Source organism: Anomaloglossus baeobatrachus, chromosome 2, assembly GCF_048569485.1.
Source record: "Anomaloglossus baeobatrachus isolate aAnoBae1 chromosome 2, aAnoBae1.hap1, whole genome shotgun sequence".
Taxonomy (NCBI): Eukaryota; Metazoa; Chordata; class Amphibia; order Anura; family Aromobatidae; genus Anomaloglossus; species Anomaloglossus baeobatrachus.
Genome location: NC_134354.1, coordinates 28,182,341 through 28,208,592, shown reverse-complemented (window position 1 = coordinate 28,208,592; position 26,252 = coordinate 28,182,341). Strand labels below are relative to the sequence as shown.

Below are 26,252 nucleotides of genomic sequence, written 5' to 3'. Positions count from 1 at the left end.
CATCGAGAGAATGCCAAGAGTGTGCAAAGTAGTAATTAAGCAAAAGGTGGCTACTTTGAAGAACCTAGAATATAAGACATATTTTCAGTTGTTTCACACTTTTTTTGTTAAGTATTTCATTCCACATGTGATAATGCATAGTTTTGATGCCTTCAATGTGAATCTATAATTTTCAGTCACGAAAATAAAGAAAACTCTTTTAATGAGAAGGTGTGTCAAAACTTTTAGTCTGTACTGTATGTGTATGAGAGTTAGGCTATGTGCGCACGTTGCGTACTAGCCCTGCAGAAATTTCTGCAGCGATCTGAAGAGCATACGTGCGCTTCAAATCGCTGCAGAAAACGCTCTGCCTGCAGCTCCTGCCATAGACAGAGCAGGAGCTGCCGGCAGAGCGCACGGAAGAAGTGACATGTCACTTCTTGAACGCAGCGCTTCGGGCAGCAGCCGAAGCGCTGCGCTCTAAGACGCCACGTGCGCACGGCCCCTGCACAATCTCCATAGATTATGCGGGGGACGCAGGACGCATGCAGTTACGCTGCGCTACAAAGCGCAGCGTAACTGCATGAATTACGCACACGTGCGCACATAGCCTTAGATGTTATTCTCACAGCAAGCTGCCATGGAAACGGCTGGGAGGAGCCGCCACCTCAGGGCTGACACTTCCTGTAACAAACATGTCCTGTCCAATCTAGTCAGGACAGAGGTTGGAAACTTCCAGAATCTCTATCCCAGTCCATGCTGAGGGGACATCTTTCTCTCCATATAATGGCCTCCACATAGGAGTGAAGCTTCCTACAGCCAGGGGAGATAAGGCTGAGCACGTGGTCTTCTGTATACTGGTTTTCTATGTAATGTGCCTTCTATACCACAAACTCTGTCTGCCCTACCCCCTGTAATAGGGAACGGTAGTGCCAAAGCGGTGAGTAGCTCCATACCACTAGTGTGTGGCCATGAGGAGGCGATCTGTGAAGGTCCCTCCATCAGTGAAGCATTACCTGGACTGTACATAATATTACCTCCAACACCAAGTGAGGAGAGCTGTGCTCCAGCCACCCTGAGAGGCCCCATACTGAGGAGAGCTGTGCTCCAGCCGCCCCAAGAGGCCCCATACTGAGGAGAGCTGTGCTCCAGCCACCCTGAGAGGCCCCATACTGAGGAGAGCTGTGCTCCAGCCGCCCCAAGAGGCCCCATACTGAGGAGAGCTGTGCTCCAGCCACCCTGAGAGGCCCCATACTGAGGAGAGCTGTGCTCCAGCCGCCCCAAGAGGCCCCATACTGAGGAGAGCTGTGCTCCAGCCACCCTGAGAGGCCCCATACTGAGGAGAGCTGTGCTCCAGCCACCCTGAGAGGCCCCATACTGAGGAGAGCTGTGCTCCAGCCGCCCTGAGAGGCCCCATACTGAGGAGAGCTGTGCTCCAGCCACCCTGAGAGGCCCCATACTGAGGAGAGCTGTGCTCCAGCCACCCCAAGAGGCCCCATACTGAGGAGAGCTGTGCTCCAGCCACCCTGAGAGGCCCCATACTGAGGAGAGCTGTGCTCCAGCCACCCTGAGAGGCCCCATACTGAGGAGAGCTGTGCTCCAGCCACCCTGAGAGGCCCCATACTGAGGAGAGCTGTGCTCCAGCCGCCCCAAGAGGCCCCATACTGAGGAGAGCTGTGCTCCAGCCGCCCCAAGAGGCCCCATACTGAGGAGAGCTGTGCTCCAGCCGCCCTGAGAGGCCCCATACTGAGGAGAGAGCTGTGCTCCAGCCACCCTGAGAGGCCCCATACTGAGGAGAGCTGTGCTCCAGCCACCCCAAGAGGCCCCATAATGAGGAGAGCTGTGCTCCAGCCACCCCGAGAGGCCCCATATTGAGGAGAGCTGTGCTCCAGCCACCCCAAGAGGCCTCATACTGAGGAGAGCTGTGCTCCAGCCACCCCAAGAGGCCCCATACTGAGGAGAGCTGTGCTCCAGCCACCCCAAGATGCCTCATACTGAGGAGAGCTGTGCTCCAGCCACCACGAGAGGCCCCATACTGAGGAGAGCTGTGCTCCAGCCACCCCAAGAGGCCCCATACTGAGGAGAGCTGTGCTCCAGCCACCCCAAGAGGCCCCATACTGAGGAGAGCTGTGCTCCAGCCACCACGAGAGGCCCCATACTGAGGAGAGCTGTGCTCCAGCCACCCCAAGAGGCCCCATACTGAGGAGAGCTGTGCTCCAGCCACCCCAAGAGGCCCCATACTGAGGAGAGCTGTGCTCCAGCCATCCCAAGATGCCTCATACTGAGGAGAGCTATGCTCCAGCCACCACGAGAGGCCCCATACTAAGGAGAGCTGTGCTCCAGCCACCCTGAGAGGCCCCATACTGAGGAGAGCTGTGCTCTAACCGCCCAGAGAGGCCCATACTGAGGAGAGCTGTGCTCCAGCCACCCTGAGAGGCCCCAAACTGAGGAGAGCTGTGCTCCAGCCGCCCTGAGAGGCCCCATACTGAGGAAAGCTGTGCTCCAGCCACCCCAAGATGTCTCATACCGAGGAGAGCTGTGCTCCAGCCACCCCAAGATGTCTCATACTGAGGAGAGCTGTGCTCCCAGCCGCCCTGAGAGGCCCCAAACTGAGGAGAGCTGTGCTCCAGCCGCCCTGAGAGGCCCCATACTGAGGAGAGCTGTGCTCCAGCCACCCCGAGAGGCCCCATACTGAGGAGAGCTGTGCTCCAGCCGCCTGAGAGGCCCCATACTGAGGAGAGCTGTGCTCCACCCACCCTGAGAGGCCCCATACTGAGGAGAGCTGTGCTCCAGCCGCCCTGAGAGGCCCCATACTGAGGAGATCTGTGCTCCAGCCGCCCTGAGAGGCCCCATACTGAGGAGAGCTGTGCTCCAGCCACCCCGAGAGGCCCCATACTGAGGAGAGCTGTGCTCCAGCCACCCCAAGAGGCCCCATACTGAGGAGAGCTGTGCTCCAGCCACCCCAAGAGACCCCATACTGAGGAGAGCTGTGCTCCAGCCACCCTGAGAGGCCCCATACTGAGGAGAGCTGTGCTCCACCCACCCTGAGAGGCCCTATACTGAGGACAGCTGTGCTCCAGCCGCCCTGAGAGGCCCTATACTGAGGACAGCTGTGCTCCAGCCGCCCTGAGAGGCCCCATACTGAGGAGAGCTGTGCTCCAGCCACCCTGAGAGGCCCCATACTGAGGAGAGCTGTGCTCCAGCCACCCTGAGAGGCCCCATACTGAGGAGAGCTGTGCTCCAGCCACCCTGAGAGGCCCTGTACTGAGGAGAGCTGTGCTCCAGCCGCCCTGAGAGGCCCCATACTGAGGAGAGCTGTGCTCCAGCCGCCCTGAGAGGCCCCATACTGAGGAGAGCTGTGCTCCAGCCACCCTGAGAGGCCCTATACTGAGGAGAGCTGTGCTCCAGCCACCCTGAGAGGCCCTATACTGAGGAGAGCTGTGCTCCAGCCGCCCTGAGAGGCCCCATACTGAGGAGAGCTGTGCTCCAGCCACCCTGAGAGGCCCCATACTGAGGAGAACTGTGCTCCAGCCACCCCAAGAGGCCCCATACTGAGGAGAGCTGTGCTCCAGCCACCCTGAGAGGCCCCGTACTGAGGAGAGCTGTGCTCCAGCCGCCCTGAGAGGCCCCATACTGAGGAGAGCTGTGCTCCAGCCACCCTGAGAGGCCCCATACTGAGGAGAGCTGTGCTCTAGCCACCCTGAGAGGCCCCATACTAAGGAGAGCTGTGCTCCAGCCACTCTGAGAGGCCCCATACTGAGGAGAGCTGTGCTCCAGCCACCCTGAGAGGCCCATACTGAGGAGAGCTGTTCTCCAGCCGCCCTGAGAGGCCCATACTGAGGAGAGCTGTGCTCCAGACGCCCTGAGAGGCCCCATACTGAGGAGAGCTGTGCTCCAGCCGCCCTGAGAGGCCCCATACTGAGGAGAGCTGTGCTCCAGCCACCCCAAGAGGCCCCATACTGAGGAGAGCTGTGCTCCAGCCGCCCTGAGAGGCCCCATACTGAGGAGAGCTGTGCTCCAGCCACCCTGAGAGGCCCCATACTGAGGAGAGCTGTGCTCCAGCCACCCCAAGAGGCCCCATACTGAGGAGAGCTGTGCTCCAGCCACCCTGAGAGGCCCCATACTGAGGAGAGCTGTGCTCCAGCCACCCCAAGAGGCCCCATACTGAGGAGAGCTGTGCTCCAGCCACCCTGAGAGGCCCCATACTGAGGAGAGCTGTGCTCCAGCCACCCCAAGAGGCCCCATACTGAGGAGAGCTGTGCTCCAGCCGCCCTGAGAGGCCCCATACTGAGGAGAGCTGTGCTCCAGCCGCCCTGAGAAGCCCCATACTGAGGAGAGCTGTTCTCCAGCCGCCCAGAGAGGCCCATACTGAGGAAAGCTGTGCTCCAGCCGCCCTGAGAGGCCCCATACTGAGGAGAGCTGTGCTCCAGCCACCCTGAGAGGCCCGTAATTTGCCTGTTGCATAAGAAGAAGACACCTTCTTTCATACGCAAAATCCTAAGTGTATCCTATACAGTAAATTGCAGCCTCTGTGCCTTTAAGAGACAGACTGTAACCTATTATTCCCATTTGGCTACTCTATGGCAGTACTATTTGAGCTCTGTATGGTAACTGTACTGAAGCACTGCATAGTAGTACGCTAGCTTTAAGGCACTGTATGACAGTAGTATTTCAGCACACTATAGCGGCATTATTTGATCACTATATGACAGTCATATTGAAGCAGTGTATGGCAGTATTATTTGATCACAATATAGTAGTGGTAGTAGTATTTGAGCCTTGTATGGCAGTATTATTTATTTAGTATAATTTTGTGACTATGTGGCATTAATATTATTTGATCAGTATATGACAGTCATATTGATGCACCGTATGGCAGTATTATTTGAGTACAATATATTAGTGGTAGTAGTATTTAAGCATTGTATGGCAGTATTATTTATTTAGTATAATTTGGTGACTATTTGGCATTAATATTATTTGGTCACCATATGGCAGGAGTATTTGGATACTTTGTGGGATTATTTGCCATGTGAGTGGCACTGTCTAGTATATTATCTTTGCTATAATTGCTGATATTAAGGTTTATACGACAGTGCACCCCTATAGAGGGAGTGGCACGTAGAAAAGGTATCATGCACAAATCATCAACCAATGTAAGGTGGCCCCACGTGCATGTCATTTTTTTGGGAAGAAGGCGATGTATCCGTCCTCATCTATCAGATATACTGCCCTATGATGCTGCATGACATCCTTGTAAATACAGTGCGACCCATAGACTTCCATGGATGCCATAGTACAGCTCTGAACAAGACTGGTTTCCTAAAAACATAAATAATTAAATGCAAAAAGGCAATGCAGTCTGAACGTTATGTGTATTGTTTATGAGAGATCTACAATTTATTGCTGATAATCAATGGAGCAGATGAGTGGAGGTGGAAACCGGGATGAGATTGGATCAGTGGCGGCTGCGGGAAATCTACTCATCGATGATAATCACTGAAAATAAAAAACAAAGAGAAACAACGATTAGTAGAAAATAATGTCGCCATATCCTATTCATTTTATTTAATCGCTATCGAAGGTCTTAAAGGGGATTCCTTCTATAAAAACATTAGTAAGTGAATTACCATCTGTAATGTCGGGGTAGAAACACCAGGCGGCGTCAGGATCGCTGGAGTCGAAGCAGCAGCCCTTCTGGTAGCATTTGTCCATGTCGATGCCGTTGTAGCCACAGTTCACTCTCTGTTTAGGGAGCACAGCGCACTGGATGGTCTCTGTAGGGAGGAATGGATACCATAATGCCTAACATGTGGCTTGCTGGGATTTGTAGTTTATTGGCCAGTTAACGGCGTGTGCAGGAATTGTCATCCATCTCTAAATGTTTTTCTAAATCAAAAGCTTGGATTGTACAATCCATTATGTTAAATGACGTTTTGTTCTACATTCACCTCCAGAGCTGCATTCATAATTCTGTTGATTCCCTGTTACCAGAAAGCAGTGCATTGTGTGAGCTCAAGAGACAGTGACACAGGGGGAGCTCTGCTGTCACCTCACATGTCTGACTGAGTGGTGGCACTGAACGGCTGACTGTTTCCAAAGAGCAACTAGCGGAATTTAGAAAACAGCTCTGGACATAAAAAGGGGAAATAACACAACTTTATAAAAAGTAGAATTACACTTTGGCTGCTTAAAAGCGGTGATAATAATACATTAATTTGGTGGTTCTCGAAAAAAGGTAATTAAAGGAGAATTATAAAAACATGGCTGCTTTTATACCAAAACAGTGCCACCCCTGTCCACAGGTTGTGTCTGGTATTGCAGCCCAGCCCTATTCACTTTCCTATCTTTCCAGGGGTGGGCTGTGCCAGGGAGCAGGGGACAAATAACCCCTTGGGTCACTCCCCCAGCAACTGTGCATGCCGCCTGTTTCTTTTTCAGCACTCTGCGGGACAGTCGTAGACACGGCCGCACACAATTCTGTGCGGCCTTGTAGTAAGATCAGCTCTGTTCCCATTTGTATTTAGTAGGCTTAGTTTTGGTACTGTATTTATATAGTAAGCTTGGTTCTGCTCTTTTATCCCTGTAGTAAGCTCAGTTCTGCTCTTGTATCTATACAGTAAGCTCGGTTTTGTTCCCATATCCAATAACAGGCTCAGTTCTGGTACTATATTTATGTAGCAGGCTCGGTTCTGTTCCCATATCTATGTATTGTCCTCAATACTGGTATTGTATTTATGTAGTAAGCTCGGCTCTGTTCCCATATCTATGTAGTAGGCTTAGCTCTGGCAATGTATTTATGTAGCAGGCTTGGTTCTGCTCTTGTATTTATGTATTATGCTCTGTTCTGCTCTTGTTTCAATGTTGGACGCTCAGTTCTGTTCACATATCTATTAGTAGGCTCAGTTTTGGTACTGTATTTATGTAGTAAGCGCAGCTCTGTTCCCATATCTATTAGTAGACTCACTTTTGGTATTGTATTTATGTAGCAGGCTTAGTTCTGCTCTTTTATCCCTGAAGTAAGCTCAGTTCTGCTCTTGTATCTATGCAGTAAGCTCGGTTCTCAGTTCTGGTACTATATTTATGTAGCAGGCTCGGTTGTCTTCCCATATCTATGTAGTGTCCTCAATTCTGGCATTGTATTTATGTAGCAGGCTCGGTTCTGCTCTTCTATTTATGTAGTAAGCTCAGTTCTGCTCTTGTTTCAATGTAGGAAGCTCAGTTCTGTTCCCATATCTATTATTAGGTGCAGTTTTGGTACTGTATTTATGTAGTAGGCTTGGTTATGCTCTTTTATCCCTGTAGTAAGCTCAGTTCTGCTCTTGTATTTATGCAGTAAGTTTGGTTCTGTTCCCATATATATGTATCTATTCAGTTCTGGTACTATATTTATGTATCAGGCTAGGTTCTGGTCCCATATCTATGTAGTGTAATAAATTCTGGTACTGTACTTATGTAGTAAGCTCGTCTCTCTTCCCATATCTACGTAGTAGACTCAGTTCTGGTATGGTATTTCTGCTCTTGTATCAATGAAATAAGCTTGGTTCTGTTCCCGTATCTATGTCTCATCTACCGTTATTTTGAAAGCCTGTTACCTCTGCTGCTTTAATGTAGCGGCCTGAGATATTTAGGCTAAAGGTGGGTTGCCGCAACACGAGGGCCACTGCTTTGTGATTTCCCCTCAGGTCAATATTTGCCAGCCAGTCCCTGCAGCTTACTGACACAGGATGTACTATATTTTATGTTGAGTGCGGGTTTATGGAACCGGGCTATTCCCTTCCATATCGGGCAGGTGCCGCCTGTTTCATACAGCCAGCACCTGCTGCTAACAGAAGAGACAGACCAGAGCTAGCTCTGTTCGCTGCTGTTTAACTATTTAAATGCTGCTGTCAATCTCTAACAATTAGATTTAAATGAGCGATTACCTCCTATCGTTCACACGCCCATTGCACCCCCACCCCAGTAACATGATCGTATAGTATCAAAACATTCCAGGTGTCAGAATCTAGTGAAAAACTACATTTGTTTCTAATTTTTTTTCTACCAAGTTCAGATTTTTTTTAAGTCATTAAAATAATGAAAACACGTTTTAATTAAATTTGGAATCTTTTTTTCGTAAAATAAATGGCAGAATGGCGGAGCTGATTTTTTTTTCCACCCTTTGACTGCGCTTGGAAGTTTTCTCCTGTTTTCCAGCATAATATATGACAAAATGAATAATGTAATTTACAACTACAAAAAATAAAAGTTCAGGCTCTTGGAAGAGGAGGAGGAAAAGATAAAAAATTAAACTTACAGAATCCTTAAAGACAAAATGTCTCCAGGTTTTTGCTTTTACTTTATTCCCATTGCTCCTTTGAGGATACCACTTTTTTTTTTTTTTTTAAAAAAAGAAAAATATTGTGCCTTTAGATTCAGTGCTTATTTATTAAGTGGGCATGGCTCATGGATCCTCGGGGGTGTGTCTTTGCATAATTACCCTGTGAGCACCACCCCTTTAGTAAAGACCATAAAACCAATCACCAATCACTAAAGAAAAAGGCCCAAATCTTAGGAAAAATATGGTGGATTAAAATAAAATAAAAAATGTCACACTAAGGAGAACAACAGGAATAAAATAAGAGTAAAACCAGTATCTTTTAACTCGGTGACAAGTCCCCTTTAAGTAGCTTTTTCTTGGGGATAAGAAAATGTAAAAAGTGGCCATGGTCTCCAAGCAAATGCAGTATTAGTCAAATTGAGATATGTGGGTCTTAGGTACTGAGGACCTATGACTATGTGGTGAAGTGTTCCGAGTTTTTAAGAAATATTTTGAGGAGCATTTACCTTTCTTAACCTCGGGCTTGAAGCACCAGGGCACATCGGCCACATGGCTGTCGAAGCAGCATCCGTTCTGTGTGCATTCGTCGGGGGACACACCAGGAGGGCCACAGTTCGCTCTCTTCTTTGGTTCAACGACGCCGCAGTCACGTTCCACTGAATTGGGGAAAAAAATAGAATTAGTGTTACGGGGGGACCTCCTGGTATAGGAATAGATGAAGATATACTACCACCAGTGGTCAGGGTCCACCGTGCAGTGATGGCAGAACTGCAGCTGGTGGCACAAGGCCCTACAGTAACCCGGTAACTAAGGTAGTCTATGTTACAGGTCACACAGAGTTACCAACAGATGTAAAGAAACTCTGTCCCGTCACAGAGGACCTGTGTATGCAGTAACCGTGTTCTAAGCCACACGATACTGCCGTATGTATACTGAACTCTATTAAATGACAGATTCAGATAAGGAAATAATATTATAGTAAATAAACAGAACTCTGTTAACTCACAGAGTCTATATGGCGCATTACACTTCTGTTCTTTCACAGACGGTAATATATATGTAGCATACACGGTATGTATAGGAGCGGACAAGCAGAACACTAGCCGTATCCTGCTAGCAGGGCTCAGGGTATATGTGTGACGCCCTGGACTAGCCAGGCAGTCACAGATAGCGCCCCGCATAACACCAGTCCCTCACTAGGTAACATCAGCCAACCACATTAAAAACTAGTCACCTCTCTCAGGGTTTGATGGACACACCAGGGGGGCGTGCCCAGGCAGTTGGACACGCCCACCGAGGAGTTCACAGGTCCTGAGGCAGGAAACCCAGTCAGTTAGAGTTCAAGTTTGAGAGGAGTAGTGGAGAGTTGAGTTTTGGAAGTTCAAGGCTAAAGGCAGGCCTGTGCCCAGGTCTGCAGCAGTCTGACAGGTGTCTGGGTTTGAGCCCGGGCACCTTTGGCTAGGAGGCATACGGTGGCCTCAGCCTGCAGGAGCCGGGAAGACGGCTAGGTGGAACCGTGGTGGACCGGGACAGGGTAGTGGCCCACCGGTACCGACCCAGGGAACCGACCTGGAAACCGGAGCACAAAGGGGGTACTCAGACCCTGAAGCTAGGTCCAGAAGCTACTGGGGACTAGCTAATTAACTGATTGAGGCTAGGACTTTAGGTCCTTTCCCACCCAAAGTCCCGACTGAAGACAACAGCCCAACGAGGGGGATAGAAAGCCACCGCACAGGCAGAGAGATCCCACGGGCCAGCGTCTGCGGGCAACGGGCTCTCCCGACATCCACAAAGCCGGGGAGCGGGCTACCAACGCTGAAGCGCAGGCAGCCACAAAGACGCAGCACGGTGCAGGAGAAAGGCAGAGACCACCAGCCGGGTGGGGGACCAGACTCAGCCGGCTGCGGACACCGACCACTATCATCTTGGTTTACCAGAGACTTGTGTGTGTTACTAATCGTGAGTACAACAGTGCCCTCGAGCCGCGCACCTCCCTGCACCGCCCATCACCCAAATACGCCAACGGGTCCCGGGGCCACCATCCCTACCCTACCGCGTGCCCAGTAACCGCAGCGGTGGTGCTCAAAAACGGCTCCGGCCATACACCTATGTCCCCATAAAGCGCCAGTCCCCCTTCAGATCAAAGTGGACCACGGGGCCCCCGGGTCCAGAGACGCTCGAGCCACCACCTGGCAGGTCCGGACCCGAGTGGCTCGGTTGAAGCCGAGCGCGGGGTGGTACATATGCAGTGGTGAGTGTACAGGGTACTGCTCCTATAACGACTTGCTATATGGTACAGCCAGTTAGCCACCGGTCCCAAAGCCGCCCAAGCCCGATATCACTGGAGCCTAGCTTCGCCAGCTACTGACCCTAACTCGGTCAACGGATATGACCGCAACGCTTCACCCTACCCTGCCTCCTGACCCTCAATCAGTCCGGTGGGACTTCGCCGCCTAACCCTATCTAAGATGTGTACAGCAGTATGCACAAAGAAGAGTGCGCACCTCCATGTGGGCGTCAGGGCTATTTATCACCTCTGTACCGCCCACAAGATGGAGGAACCACGTGTAGCCAGCCCCTTTGGCCATTGAGAGCCCTACACATCACTGATGATGTCACTGTGGCCAATAAGAATGTGCCACATCACTGATAACATCACTGGCCAATAGGAATATGCCACATCACTGATGATGTCACGGCGGCCAATGGGGACATGCCACATCACTGATGATGTCACCGTGGCCAATAAGAACGTGCTACATCACTGACATGCTCAGATAGTGGCAAAAGACCCACAGGAATCCCGCACATGCTCAGTAGGCTCTTTTTGACAGTCAGAATGCCAAAAAGTCCTGGTCAGCAACCGTGGCTTAGAAGATTGGACCAAGAGACTGCGGGTACGGGAAGGAACTGCTCCAGAAGGCAAACGAGGAGCCCCCATACCCCGGTTCGTGACAATTAGTTTTTTTTAGAAATATTTTCCTGTGACCATTTGATTATACGTGTCTGGTGGTCACTGATACGGGATATCTAGTGGTCGCGAAAGGGTAAAGTCTGCACAATCCACTGAAGGCCAATAACTGTCAACTTACGAAAGCTCGTTCCCGATAACTGCCCGGTGTAAACCCGGTAGAGATCAGTTGACCCTCATTTTCTGAGGCCTAAAAAAAAATTATTATCGTGAGCACATTCCCCAATGTTAACGGGAATATGCAAAATGTATAAGGGCCGAGCAATCAGATACAAGATCTTTTGTCTTCTTACATTATTCAACTTGTTATGGGCAGCATATACTCTGGGGAGGTGAAATAAATACTAAATATATTACATGCGACTTATCCCCTCATTTTTTGTCATTGAGGACGAAGCATTTTGTTTTAGTTTTTACGTCAGAAATATATAGTACAAATGAAAATGGCAAACTTTGTAATGTATTTTATCAGATAAATTTGCTCCTTTCTCACTCTCAATTCAGGGGATACACTCTGTAAAATTTGCATTTGGTGAAGACAGATTTTCCCATTACTGAGATAAAAGATGACAGTTGGTGCTTTTAAGATTCTATGGAGAAGGGAGGAGCTAGAAGCAGACACATGGATTCTGCTGGAAGTTCTCTAAGTTCTCCTGAGGGGGAGAAGCTAGAAACCGACAGACATTTTGCTGCAAGTTCTCTGGAGGAGGAGGAGCTAGAGACCAACAGAAACATTCTACTGCAAGTTCTCCTGAGGGAGAAGAGATAGAGACTGACACAGACATTCTGCTGCAAGTTCTCCTGAGGGAGAAGAGATAGAGACTGACACAGACATTCTGCTGCAAGTTCTCCTGAGTGGAGGAGCTAGAGACCAGCATAAACACTCTTCTGCAAGGTATTCTGAGGGTGAGGAGCTAGAGACCAACACAGACATTCTGCTGCAAGTTCTCCTGAGGGGGAGAAACTAGAGACCAACACAGACATTCTGCTGCAAGTTATCCTGAGGAAGAGGAGCTAGAGACCGGCACAGACATTTTACAGCAAGTTCTCCTTAGGGGGAGGAGCTAGAAACCGACACAGACATTCTGCTGCAAATTCTCCTGAGGGGGAGGCGCTAGGGACCAAGACAGACACATTTTACAGCAAATTCTCCTAAGGGGGGGAGCTAGAAACCGACACAGACATTCTGTTCCAAATTCTCCTGAGGGGGAGCCGCTAGAGACTGACACAGATATTCTGCTGCAAGTTCTCCTTAGGGGGACGAGCTAGAAACCAACACAGACATTCTGCTGCAAGTTCTCATAAGGGGGCAGCTAGAGAACAACACAGACATTCTGCTGCAAATTCTCCTGAGGGTGAGGAGCTAGAAGCAGACACATACATTCTTCTGCAAGTTCTGAGGAGGAGGAGCTAGAGACCAACACAGACATTCTGCTGCAAGTTTTCTTGAGGGAAAGAAGCTAGAGACCAACACAGACATTCTGCTGCAAGTTCTCTTGAGGGAAAGGAGCTATAGACCAACACAGACATTCTGCTGCAAGTTCTAAAATGACAGTTACACTTTATTTATTTTTTTTATCTTAAACATTTGTGTTTGATCACTTAGTTGTATAAGTTATTACAACTGTTGTGAGTGTGAAGACAAAACATTTTTATGGAATTTTTTCTTTACTGTAAAAACTTTTCCTTTAATAAAATTAAATTGCAGTTTTTTGTTACGTTTCCCCTGTTTACTCATGTTATTGTTTTGAGAGTTGAGTCGTATTTCTTTAAGTGAATCTTTCAGAAAGATCATCGTCCCCAATCGACACCTTTACATGTTGCTGCATTCCTGATGAATCCGTGGCTCTGGAACTGCTCCATCATGCCCTGAGCACTTAATGCCTCAATGACATATAAATTAAAATGCTGCTTTTTCGGGAATGCAGCAACAAATAAAAGATATAAAGGTGTAGATCTATTTAGCTTTCAAATACCTGCATGCCATTTTATGCGAGTTGGAGGGGATGATTTTACTGACAGATTCCTTTTTTAATACAACCATTTTAGGATAAAATGTATTAATTTTATCTATTGGTATTGATTAACTTATTTTGTTGTAGGAGAGGCTGAATTTAATCATCTTTAAGATAAAGGTTATTTTTTTTAACTGTATAAAAGTGTTCTTTAATAAACTTTTATAAAATTAAAATGTAGTGGGTTTTTTTTAAATAAAAATACAATTTATTTTTTTTTATTGATTTATAAACATATATATGTATTTATTTTTGCCCACTTCTATACTGCTTTAGTATAATATTACTATTACATTGTGGTGTGATAAGGGATAACAATTCTAGAAGACATCAGACATTTTTTCCTTCCTTATTCTCTGGGAGCTCTGCCTGGTTATGAGGGAACTGGCTGCAGCAGGAGCCTCCCCCCATTGCTCGATCTGCAAAAAAAGACTAATAAAGCAAAGATCCTCCCCCTTGGCTAAACCTCATATCTGTACTTGTATGTCAACTGAAAATGGAAGAGATCAGGAGACAATGAACCCCTGTATTTACTACTAGATTGATGTAATTGCTTCTCTTCAGGATGATTTCTTGCATCCGTGTATCGGGGTCCGAGTATGGCTTGTCATGTAGGGACTGGCCGCGGGTCATGAGGTTGTTGAGTTCGGGTGATAAGACCCTCGTCCAGTCCGTACATCACAGTCAGCGCTCAGACCGTGCCTTTACCAGCATTCACTTATCGCTGTAGTTTTTGGGTGTAGGTGATAAATGGTGTTACCTGCTTGTATTTCTGGTTGATAACACCATACGACATCGGGAATGGTGGCGTCAAAGCAGCAGCCTTTGGAGGTGCAGTCCTTGTCGCTGATTCCGGGGTTTCCGCAGTTCACTCTGGCTTTGGGTTCGGCTGCATTACATTCTGTAGCTGTATTGTGGAGAAGAATAAGAAAAACTTACTATATCGCCATAGCCCAGTGTCAATGGTGCACGGACCATGGAGGCTGCCCATTGGAATGATATGGGCAAGGGCCGGAGGGGTCACTTATTTACATCCCTCTCTTTGTACGGGGTGTATTAATACCCAGAAGAAACATCGACAGAGGCCGATACAATTGATAGTGATGATGAGCACTCCCTCCTCATCATTCTCCCTTACTGTCTGCGCTCTGACGTGTCAGCACAGCGGAGCACGATGACGTTACTACTGCACACCTGCTGTGCGGAGTGGCAGAATGTGGACTCACGAGGAAAAGTAAGTATATATTTAATCACTGTAGCAAGATGACAATCGGGGTTGTATGCTATTACATGGGGGTTGCATAATGGTATATGGGGGCTGCATAATACTATATGGGGGCGCCTAATACTATTTGGGGCTACATAATACTATATGGAGGAATATGGGATGCATTATAATACATGGAGAACTATGGGGTTGCATTAAACTATATGCAGGACTATGGGGGTGCACTATACTATATGCAGAACTATTGGGGTGCATTATACTATATGCAGGACTATGGGGTTGCATTAAACTATATGGAGGACTATGGGGGTGCATTATACTATATGCAGAACTATTGGGGTGCATTATACTATATGCAGGACTATGGGGTTGCATTAAACTATATGCAGGACTATGGGGGTGCACTATACTATATGCAGAACTATTGGGGTGCATTATACTATATGCAGGACTATGGGGTTGCATTAAACTATATGGAGGACTATGGGGGTGCATTATACTATATGCAGAACTATTGGGGTGCATTATACTATATGCAGGACTATGGAGGTGCATTATACTATATGCAGGACTATGGGGTTGCATTAAACTATATGCAGGACTATGGGGGTGCATTATACTATATGTAGAACTATTGGGGTGCATTATACTATATGCAGGACTATGGAGGTGCATTATAATATATGGAGGAATATGGGTTGTGCATAATACTATATAGAGGACTATGGGGGCTGCATTAAAATATATGAAGGACTATGGGGGCTGCATTATATGATATGAAGGACTGTGGGGGCTGCATTATAATACATGGATGACTAGGGGGTGCATTAAACTATATGCAGGACTATTGGGGTGTATTATAATACATGGAAGACTATGGGGAGTGTATTATAATATGTGGAGGACTATTGGGAGTGTATTATATTATGGTGGACTATGGGGGATGCATTATAATATATGATGAAGGACTATGGGGAGTGTATTAAGACTATGGGGAGTGTATTATAATATGCAGAAGACTATGGGGAGTGTATCATAATACAGTGTGTCCACCCATATTCTGTCCACCGCCAATAACGTGAGAACGGCGGCGGCTATAAGTATAGAAGTGGTGTCTAGGTTTAGTAAAGTAGCCATGCGCTACGCAATGAAACCACCTATAGCGCCACCTGGTGGAAAACAACGGAGTTAGCATTTTTATCTCGAAAACAGAACGAGATATAGAAAAAAAGTGAATTACAAAATTGTAGGGCATCATCAATTCAATAGGAATCGATGCCTTGCATACAGAAATGCTATGATTAGAATGTATAAAATGGAGAATTACCCCATTATGCAAATAAGTGTGCAACGTCATACCTGACGAAATACTGTAGACTGCTAATAGCACATACTGTACAGTAAATGGGATTGTTCAAAGGGTTGCCCAACAGACATGTCACGCTGTTCTCTCCAGCGCGACTCATCCGTGTTTAAAGATAGAGGGAGATATGGGATAGATAGCTACATTAGAGAGATAATAGATACAGTAGATAGATAGATAGATAGATACATAGATAGATAGATAGATAGATAGAGGGATAGATAGATAGATAGAGGGATAGATAGATAGATAGATAGATAGATAGATAGATATATAGATAGATATATAGATAGATAGATAGATAGAGGGATAGATAGATAGATAGAGGGATAGATAGATAGATAGATAGAGGGATAGATAGATAGATAGAGGGATAGATAGATAGATAGATAGATAGATAGATAGATAGATAGATAGATAGAGGGATAGATAGATAGATAGAGGGATAGATAGATAGATAGATAGATAGATAGATAGATAGATAGATAGATAGAGGGATAGATAGATAGATAGAGGGATAGATAGATAGATAGATGGACGGATGGATAGATAGATAGAGGGATAGATAGATAATATATTAATTTTAAAACTTCACCTTCAAACTTCCATGGCGTGAAGCACCAGATACTGTCCTGCACTGAATCATCGAAGCAGCAGCCTTTCTTTACGCACTCGTCGGGTGTGATCCCATCAAACCCACATTCGTCTCTGTTCTTGGGCTGCACCCCGCACCTGTCTGTGGACAAGGAGGAGAACGTTTTCCTAATATGTTTGAGTAGAATATGAAGCAGTTGGTCGGATGAAGCAGATTTCCCCCCGGAATTATAACCCCTTCTTCTAGCATTTCTTAATATTTAGCTTTCCTGCAGCTCTGACATTTTATTTGTGCACCAGGATGAAAAACAAGGAAAGTCAGAGAACCTAATCCCCTGATTATCCCCGTCTCTGGCACTTACAGTTGAAAGGTACATAGGCTTCAGCGCCGAGGATGAGGATGGCGGCCACCCAGCAGATAGCGTAGCGTTCCATTGCTGTTCTCCCTTGCTGCCAAGTTGGAAGTATGCAGCTCTTCTGGCGGAGGTCATTTTATATCTACTTTCTGTTTGTTTTACTGGCGTTGATAACCTCATATTTTTTTTTCTTAAAGTACACAAGCTTGATAATATTTGCTCGGAGGATGATGAGGACGATGGGAGACGAAAGTTTATGTGACAAATATGACGTGGCATAAACCAGGAAAGATGTAATCAGCCAATAAATCTGCATCCACCATGCACAGTAAATATTCCTTTCTGTTCGTTTTCAATCCCTTTTCCCATTACCAAACATTGAAGCCCACTCGGCCCTTCATCACCATCATCATTATCTCCACTTAAGAAGTCATTCTGAGCCTTGAATTTATATGTCCAAACCATCACCATGGACTGTTTCCAAACTTTAAAGGGGTTCTAGCCTCCAAATCTTTGCCGTAGAATACCTCTGTAGACTGGGACACTTTGACAATACGTTGGGTCAACCGTGGGTCATTGGTTGAGAGTTACTCAAATGTTGACGGTCATTAGAGAAGGACATAATGGTCGGAAGAATAGAAGGAACAAGGTGTAGAGGAAGACCAGGCATCTGATGGCTTGATACGATCAAGATAACATCAGACAAGACTCTGGTGGACCTATCTAGGCTGCAGAAGATCGTTCTTCCTACAGAATGTTCATCCATGAAGTCGCCATGACTCGTGATTGCGCTGAAGGCAATTAAAGTAAAAAAGGAAAACACCAAGTGGAACTGGAGTGTAGAGGTAACAGTTTCATCAGGTAACTGAAGTTTGAGGAGGTACCACCAGTATTATAATTAGTACATAACTGGTAATTTAATATTACCAGTTATGTATATTAGATTTTAGATTAGATTTTAGATTTTATGACAGGGTATTGATCCAGGGAACTAGTCTGATTGCCGGATGTGCAGTCAGGAAGGAAATTTTTTCCCCATTGGAACTTGTTTGCCACATTGGGGGTTTTTTGCCTTCCTCTGGATCAACATGTTAGGCTATGGGTTGAACTAGATGGACTTAGAGTCTCCCTTCAACCTTAAAAACTATGATACTATGATACTATGATACATGATAGCTGGAGGGGTCATGTTACGGATTTGGCACTAGGGGTCTCTAGAGTTCCAGATAGCCCAGGTGGTAGCAGATGGTAGTGAGGTCACTAAAGTTGTTGCCATCCTCAAGAAGTGTAATTTGAAGCTTTTTGGGCCCCCATGTAAAATTTATAACAGGTCCCCACCTACCATATGCTATTTATAATACTGGAGTCTCCTTATGGGGTCTTTGGAGTCCCTCGGGTTTAGGCAACGGCACATGATCATTTCATCTTCGCTTCTCCATCTTGTATCCTATTACATCCTAATGTATGGTTTTTCAAAGATGATCCTCCTCCCCACACATAGTGCCCATGTCACATATTTGGTGGGGGAAGGGGAAAACAGAAGACTTCTATAAGGAAAGAAGTATAAGCCTCCTCATGACTTAACGATGGCGGCAGGTAAGAGATGACAGGTACCATTGGGCAACAGACTTGGTTACTTACAGTAGGACCATGACCTGAGCATTATTGTAATTATATTAGTTACTGCTTCCAGTTTGGCACCTACTTGTATCCAACAGTAAACTCCTTGAGAACCCAGATGAACAAACATTTAGATCTGATCCATAATATGAAAAAGTCTTACCCGCTTGGAGGCAATCTCGGTAAGTCCCGTAACCAAAAAAAAAAGAACTTTCAGAAATCGAATAGAGTCATCAAGAAACCCTAAAGGAGTCCATTAATCCTTTAGGCATTTTTGTTTTCAAAGCTGAAGTTTCCCTGGACCAAACCTTTACATTCTATCGATGAAAAAGGCCTCTCGATCTTCACAGAGGAACCTTGTAAGCTTGACTGACTCTCATCGTGAGACACAACCTCCTAAGAAGACCTGTTTCCGCACCATCTGCACTTGGCACGGGCTTCATCCTGTGGGTTTGATGGAAATGCCGCTCAGCTGGAAAACTCTTGGGTGACTGAGTTCCGAATAAATAACAACAAACGGGATCTCGTTCTAAAATTGTTTGTCAAGATTAAAAGAGATGTGTAGGCAAAGTGGTACTTGCCTTTATATGGTTACTGTATAGGGGTAATACCAGACATAGTACAGCAGTTTTGAGTAATGATCAGTATGGCAATGTTATCATTATTGCATACACTGGGAAAGATTGGTTATGGTCTGGCAATATTTTTTGGCTATTATATTAAAGTATTAAAGGGGTTTTCCACTACTCAGACAAGCCCTTCTAAATCACCATAGTCCCACCATGTAAATAACAGCAGCTATACTCACCTTTGGTGCAAGCTCCATTCCAGCGATGTTGGCACCTGATATCACAGGGCTCGAGCAACGTTATGTTTGCCTTGCAGCCTTCTCCCAGGGCTCGCGTAACATTATTTTACCTTTGCCCTACAGTTATCTTCCATGACTCACATGACATTTTGTCAAATTTGTCCTTCAGCCATCTCCCAGGGCTCATGTCATGTTATGTTACTTTTGCCCTGCAGCCATCTTCCAGGGCTCACGTGATGTTATGTTACGTTTGCCTTGCAACCATCTTCCAGAGCTCGCATTACCTTATGTTCCGTTTGCCCTTCAGCCATCTCTCAGGACTCGCGTGACGTTGTTACATTTGTCACGCTCACCGGGTCCCCTGTCACGCTCCCCGGCTCCCCTGCCACGCTCCCCGGCTTCCCTGGCTCGCTCCCCGGCTCCTCTGTCCGGCGTCCCCCGCTCCACAGCCTCCAGGCCCCATCACCTGTGATCCCCAGGCGTCCCGGTCCCCGCTCCCGGCGTCCGTCGGCAGCTTTGCTCCAGCCCGGCTCTCCTGCCTCCTGTTCGCCGCTCCCTGCCCTGGCTTCTGGCACCCGGGCCTCGCGCATGCGCATTAGGGCGCGCGCGCGGTCATTGACCCTTTCTTAAAGGGCCAGTGTCCTCCAACAGGATATTGAAGGATCAGGTATTGGGTATATAGGGGGATCCTTTCCAAGTGGGCGGGGCCTGTTCTTCGTGTTTTGCTAAGCTAGGAGTCAGGTCTCCTTGTGTCTACTGGTATACTTACCTATCTCTCTCCTAGAGCCGCTCCTGCCACGCCATCCGGTCCTGACGATTCCCGTACCCCGAACGGTGACTGTCCGCCATCCCGTCAGTCCATTCCATCTCTGATCCCTGTGGTGACCCGTCTTCTCGCTCCATCGGTTCCGGACTCTGCCTGACAACATCTCGGCCTCCGAACCTGAGCTCCGCCATCCGGACCACCTTCGGTGACTCCGTGGTCCCAGGGACTTCTACACTCCACTCTTTGGAACGGACTGTCCTGCTACCTGTAGTGCTCCGGCTACCGGACCCCTTGCCTTCAGTGAGGAGTTCGGCCCAGTGGATCCACCTCCTGGGTCTGCCCGTCCACCCGGCCCTAACAACATTCGCCCGTTCAAAATTCACGACTGCACACTATGCTTCTCATGTAAAGTCTTTTAATGGTTGTAGATATAAAATAGACAAGCAACGCTTGCCCTGCAGCCATCTTCCCAGGGCTCACATGACATTATGTTTCTTTTACCCATTCAAATTTCACCACTGCACACTTTTAACGTTTGCCATTCAGCCATCTCCCAGGGCTCGTGTGACGTTATGTTATGTTTGCCCTCCAGCCATCTCCCAGGGTTCATGTGATGTTATGTTACTTTTGTCCTGCAGCCTTCTTCCAGGGTTCACATGACGTTATGTTAGTTTTGACCATTCAAAATTCACCACTGCAACTTTCTAATGTAAAGTGAAGTCTTTTAATTGATGCAGATATAAAATAGACAAGCAACGTTTGCCCTTCAGCCATCTCCCAGGGCTCGCGTGATGTTATGTTAGTTTTGCCCTTCAGCCATCTCCCAAGGCTCGCGTGACGTTATGTTAGTTTTACCCTTCAGCCATCTCTCAGGGCTCGCATGACGTTATGTTAGTTTTGCCCTTCAGCCATCTCTCAGGGCTCGCATGACGTTATGTTAGTTTTGCCCTTCAGCCATCTCCCAGGGTTCGCATGACGTTCTGTTGGGTTTGCCCTTCAGCCATCTCCCAGGGCTTGAGTGACAATCTGTTGGTTTGCCCTTCAGCCATCTCCCAGGGATCACGTAACATTCTGTTAGGTTTGCCCTTTAGCCATCTCCTAGGGCTCGCGTGACCTTCTGTTAGGTTTGCCCTTCAGCCATCTCCCAGGGCTAGCGTGACGTGATGTTACATTTTACCTGCAGCCGGTCAGCAGCCGCTTCATTCTCACTTTTTTTGAATTGACACCTGGAAAAAGTGAGAGCTGGGGCTGTTCTTTGACATCCTACAGATGTCAGTTACGTCCAAAAAAAGTGAAAGTGATGCAGCCTCTAACTGGCTGCAGGACAGACGTAACATAACATCACACAATCCCTGGGAGATGGCTAAAGGGCAAACCTAACATAACATCACACAAGCCCTGGGATATGGCTAAAGGGCAAACCTAACAACATTATGCGAGCCCTGGGGGGAGATGGCTAAAGGGCAAACCTAACATAACGTCACGCAAGCCCTGGGAGATGGCTAAAGGGCAAACCTAACATAACGTCACGCAAGCCCTGGGAGATGGCTAAAGGGCAAACCCAACATAACATTACGCGAGCCCTGGGAGATGACTAAAGGGCAAACTTAATATAACGTTACGCGAGCCCTGAGAGATCAGGTGCCAATTTAGAAGGGGTTGTCTGAGTAGTGGAAAACCCCTTTACTGCTATTATTGGTCTTTGTACATATTTGTTAAGAGGTTGTTTATCCTCAAGTAAATTTTCGTCAGCATGCCCAATCCTAATAATGTGTACAGTAGTGTAGGTAAGAGAGGGCGATTGCCCCAGGACCCTCACTCAAAAGGGCCCACCCAAAGTGACCACCACTCTTAACTGTATTGGTGTGTGCAGCATGCCATTACAGTAAAACTCTATGATAGATCAAGGGCACATGGTCTCGCTGCACTACAGTTCTGCAAGCCACAGGATGCTTTGGGCCTGCCCTACAGAATGGCAGTGTTACAGTCTGTACAAGTCCTTGGAGGGGGTAACGCAACATAGTGATGTAAACACGCCGGGACTCCAACGTCCTGTGTGTCAGGCAGCGTGATGACAGCACTGCGTTGGTTTACACGTGTCTTGCCTTTGTCTGCCAGTGGGGTTAGGTGAGTATATGGTGTTAATTTTTAATTTTAATAGTACTTGTAGGGGAGCTATGGGGGCATTATACTATAAGTAGGGGGTGATGGGGCATCATAATGAGTATAAGGAGCTATATGGGGCATCATACTGTGTATAGGGGAGCTGTGGGCCCAAAATACTGTGTATTGGGGAACTATGGAGGTATTACACTGTTAATAGAGCAGCTTTGGGGGACATTATATTGTGCATAGGGGAACTGTGGGCCCATCATACTCTGTCTAGGGGAACTGTGAACGTCAAAGGGGTACGCAAGGGGCATTATTAGTTTTTTAGGGGCAAAATGTGAGCACTGTTCTCTGGTGCACTGGTAGAGGGCGTTAATATTTTCTAGGGGGGCAATTTTAGCATACAGAGGGCACAAAGGAGGCATTATTACTATGTAAGGGCTGCCTAGATAGGTCCACCAGGGTCTTGTCCACTGTTTTCTTGATTGTATCAATGGGTTGCTGGTCTTCCTTTTCACCTTGTTCCATTCTTCATGATGTCTTTCTCCAGTGATTGCTCATTGCAGTAAATCTTGATTTCCTTCAAAGTCAGGCATATTGATATTTATAATAGAGATCCCAATCGGGGGAACGGGTGTAGGGGATGCAGCATGGACCTATGTGATATCAAATACCAGGGTTGAATTGTGTGTGTTGGGGTAGAAAAAGTGTGATGTAAGCCTGAAAAGTGGCAATTGTCTCACTCTTCTAAAAGGAGGTACTGTATATGTCTGACTCGCCCACCAGGGCCGTGCGGGCACTCAGAACCGGGCCATGGTTCTCTTCAGGAGATCACGGCGGCAGGGCCCGACTCCATGACCCTGGCGATGGTCGTTTAAAATGGTGATGGGGAATATATATATAAGTCGCGACGCCACCTGTGGTTTTCGGCAACGTATAGCCGATGCTGCTGGATGGGACCGCTGGGGCAGATGGTGATGCAGCTAAGATGGTTCAGCTCCCCACAGGTGGAGCTGGACCCTAGGGCAACCGTAAGAGACCTTTAGCAGATGGAATGCTTTGAATAGCGCGGGGCTGGCGGCGCAGACAATGATTCCAGGACACAGTGGGATGCAGTCATTGCTTCTTTTACTCACAATTGGCAGTTCCAGGTTATTACGGCCGATCAAACACCACCCTCGGAGTGCTGGGTCTTACGGTGACGGGATCCAGCCAATCCCCTGGCAATTTGGAGGCACAAAACCGGTGTTCCTGTCTGTAACCCTTTCCTGGTCGTCTTCCTGCGCTGGCTTCGCCCTCCTGCCATGCGCCCTGACACACAGTGCCCCGAGCCAGGTGTCCGCAGGTCTTGTTTGGAAGGCTCTCCTGCCCTTGCCCTCTATGGTCCCCTCTTCGGTGGATACCTGTGTGGCTTCGGCACATAAAGATACCTCAGCCCCCGGGTAGCTACTGAGCCTAGTTGTTCTCCACTAGTCTGGGGCCAGTTCCCCTTTGCGGCCTAGTCCCTCCACACCAGTATGTCAGATGTGAATGCGAGCTCACGGGTGGATCTCTCACTGCCCATGACTCTGGGACCCCTTCTTCCTTCCTTCCTCCTTGTCCTAGGATGAGCTCCACCGGCTCCAGTCCTCAGGACCTCTCCCCTCCATGTCCTCCCTAGTTCTCTCTTCCACTCCGTTCCAAAAGTGTCCACCCACTTACTAACACCACCACCAGACTGGCTCTGGGACTGTGCTCTCCCTAAGGAGCAACTCGCCCTAACCATGGCCTTAATTGGTGTAGCTATACTAAGAGTGTTTGTGTGTACAACGGCCTGTGGCCTCCTCCTCACCAGGGAATGGGATGCCACACCTCTGGCTGAGATGCAGTACCTCTGTGGCGACTGGACCCTCAGGGGCCCCACATGTCAGGAAACCAATTAATGCCTCCTCCAAAAAAAGACTAAACCTAGTATGGACAGAGACTAACTTCGGTTTTTCACCAGCTGCATTGTGACGTTAAATGACCACAGATAGGCTACATGCTTGCCAATTAGAAGCTGTTTTATGGCCGGTTTAGTCATGCAGACCACAATTCCTATGCACACAGAATGATTAGTCATAAACCGCTCTGGGCAAAAAATCGTTTCACCCAATGAACAACCATTTTGTTTGTTTATCAGGTGATCGGCAGCCTGTTTACATCGCGCGATTATTAGGCAAAGAGTATTCCTAGAAATGTCTGTCCATGATGATTGGCCATGAATGAATTGCCCCGGTCTCCCGGAGCCCCAAAGCAAACTTCCCGATAGTCCTCTATGATACATGAACGCTCACACGCAGCCACTGACCTGACACGAACAATGGCGATCAGATTGAATTCTTTTCTATCGTGTGTTTATGTCATTATTGTTGTGTACCATTAGGGATAGTAATGAAACTATTAATAACGGTTATCGTAAGTGACTCATTGGGCAGTTTCCAAGCTGATAACGTTTATATCTAATCTGCGACCCAGAAGGTTTGTCCAGTCAAACAATGGCTGCCTACGTAGTCACTTATCGCAAAAGGCCAGTCATTTGTATTCAGGAGAGTGAGCATTTCATAGGTTAATTAATCGACTCACTCCTGGCAAGATCAAGAGATTATGATGCACCGTCACTGATTATCTTTCTGACCGTCCACATAGCAAATTATTTTTAGATATATTGCTAAGCAAATTTATTCTGCAGAAAAAAATCCGAAGCAAAATTAAAATCTTCTGAATCATTTTTTATACCCTTAATCTGGTCCACTATTAACATTGTGCATCTCCCTGTCATCACTACTTCATACATAGTGCCCCTGCACACCGGCAAAGTGATATACAGCAGCAACGTAGTACCACAAAATAGGTAAAGCTATACCGCTATACAGTGATAAAAATCCCTTGTGCTCCAGAGGTTTATAATATTCCTGGTGGTTTCTAGAATTTAGAGTTTAATTTTCTGGTTTTCCTGAAGGCTCAAGAGCTAAAATTTTTGGTTGTCTATAGGGATCAGCAACCCTGAACGGTAAATTTCAAGATTCGTAGCAGACACTGGGTGTCCAGGTGTAACGCTAGCCGGTAGCCAGCACAGGGTAAGGGGGAATAAGAGTATTTAAAGATACAAAGGGATGTGCTGAAGATTAACTGCTAAAAGGCGAGGAAATCTGCAGGGTCCTAAAGGGAAAGGGATATGCACCCAGCAGGAAAAAAATGAAAGTCAGGTGTGATGCTAGCCACTACTTACAGAGAGTGTGGGCAGGAGCATAGTCAGAAAAGCTAAGGTCTGTTAACAGGACAAAACAAAGGCGTACTCAGGGCAATATCCGAGGGTCAGAAGTCCAGGAGAGCACATAATAAGTTCAGGGAGAATGCAGAGACATGGTCAGGTAAAGGTGTCGCGGGCGGAGGAGGGGACGCCGCGCTCTCCCACTGCTCAGGTCCGGCTGCCGCGGCTGCTGCGGCCTGCTGCTGCTTGGTGGCTCGAGCGATGGGCCGGATCCCGGGGACTCTAGCGGCGCTCCTCGCCCGTGAGTGAAAGGGGATTGGGATTTGGGATAGTTTATTGTCCGTGACGCCACCCACGGTTGTGGTGATTTGTTGGCACCACCGCTGCTCTGTATGAGGATCCCGGGAATGATGGTAGGGAGCAGCTAGTTGTTGTGTTGCCCCTCCGTGGGTAGGGGTTGGTGATCCCGGGGCCCAGTGATGAGGGGGAAGATGCAGGGCTTGGTGGGTGCAGGGACGCGGGGGCAGCGCTGTGCCGTGCGGCACTGTGGTACTCACTCAGCCTGAGACGATGACACAGTTCTCGGTAAAACACACGGCTGGAAAGACGGTTCCCACGGACGGCTGCACTTGCTTTTCCCCAGTAGTTGACGGTGACAGTCCCTTTTCCTGCACCTAAGATGATGATGGTTGCGATGGGTTCCCACCGGTAACCCGCTCCCCGGCTTGGATATGGGCCGGAGGAACCCTACTTTGCCCGCAGGCGCTGGCCCTGAGAAACTGGTGCCCTGGCGGTGGCGGTGTCTCTCTGTAACGGTTGGACTGTTGCCTTCAATCGGGACTTAGTTGTTGGGAGACAGCCGTCCCCTTCACTGACGGATTTGGCAAATTA

General features: G+C 47.7%; 1 protein-coding gene across 1 annotated transcript in view; it reads right to left on the bottom strand.

Moving 5' to 3' along the window:
- The window catches only part of TFF2 (trefoil factor 2), a 142,628-nt gene extending 125,691 nt beyond the window's left edge, over positions 1-16,937 (bottom strand). Inside the window, exons 1-5 of the mRNA XM_075333294.1 lie at positions 16,833-16,937; positions 16,472-16,612; positions 14,046-14,192; positions 8,806-8,955; positions 5,610-5,756 (exon numbers count right to left, since the gene is read on the bottom strand). Coding sequence (XP_075189409.1) covers positions 5,610-5,756; positions 8,806-8,955; positions 14,046-14,192; positions 16,472-16,612; positions 16,833-16,905 — 658 coding nt within the window. The 5' untranslated portion in view covers positions 16,906-16,937. The remainder of the gene's footprint in view (positions 1-5,609; positions 5,757-8,805; positions 8,956-14,045; positions 14,193-16,471; positions 16,613-16,832) is intronic.
- Positions 16,938-26,252: the final 9,315 nt, after the last annotated feature.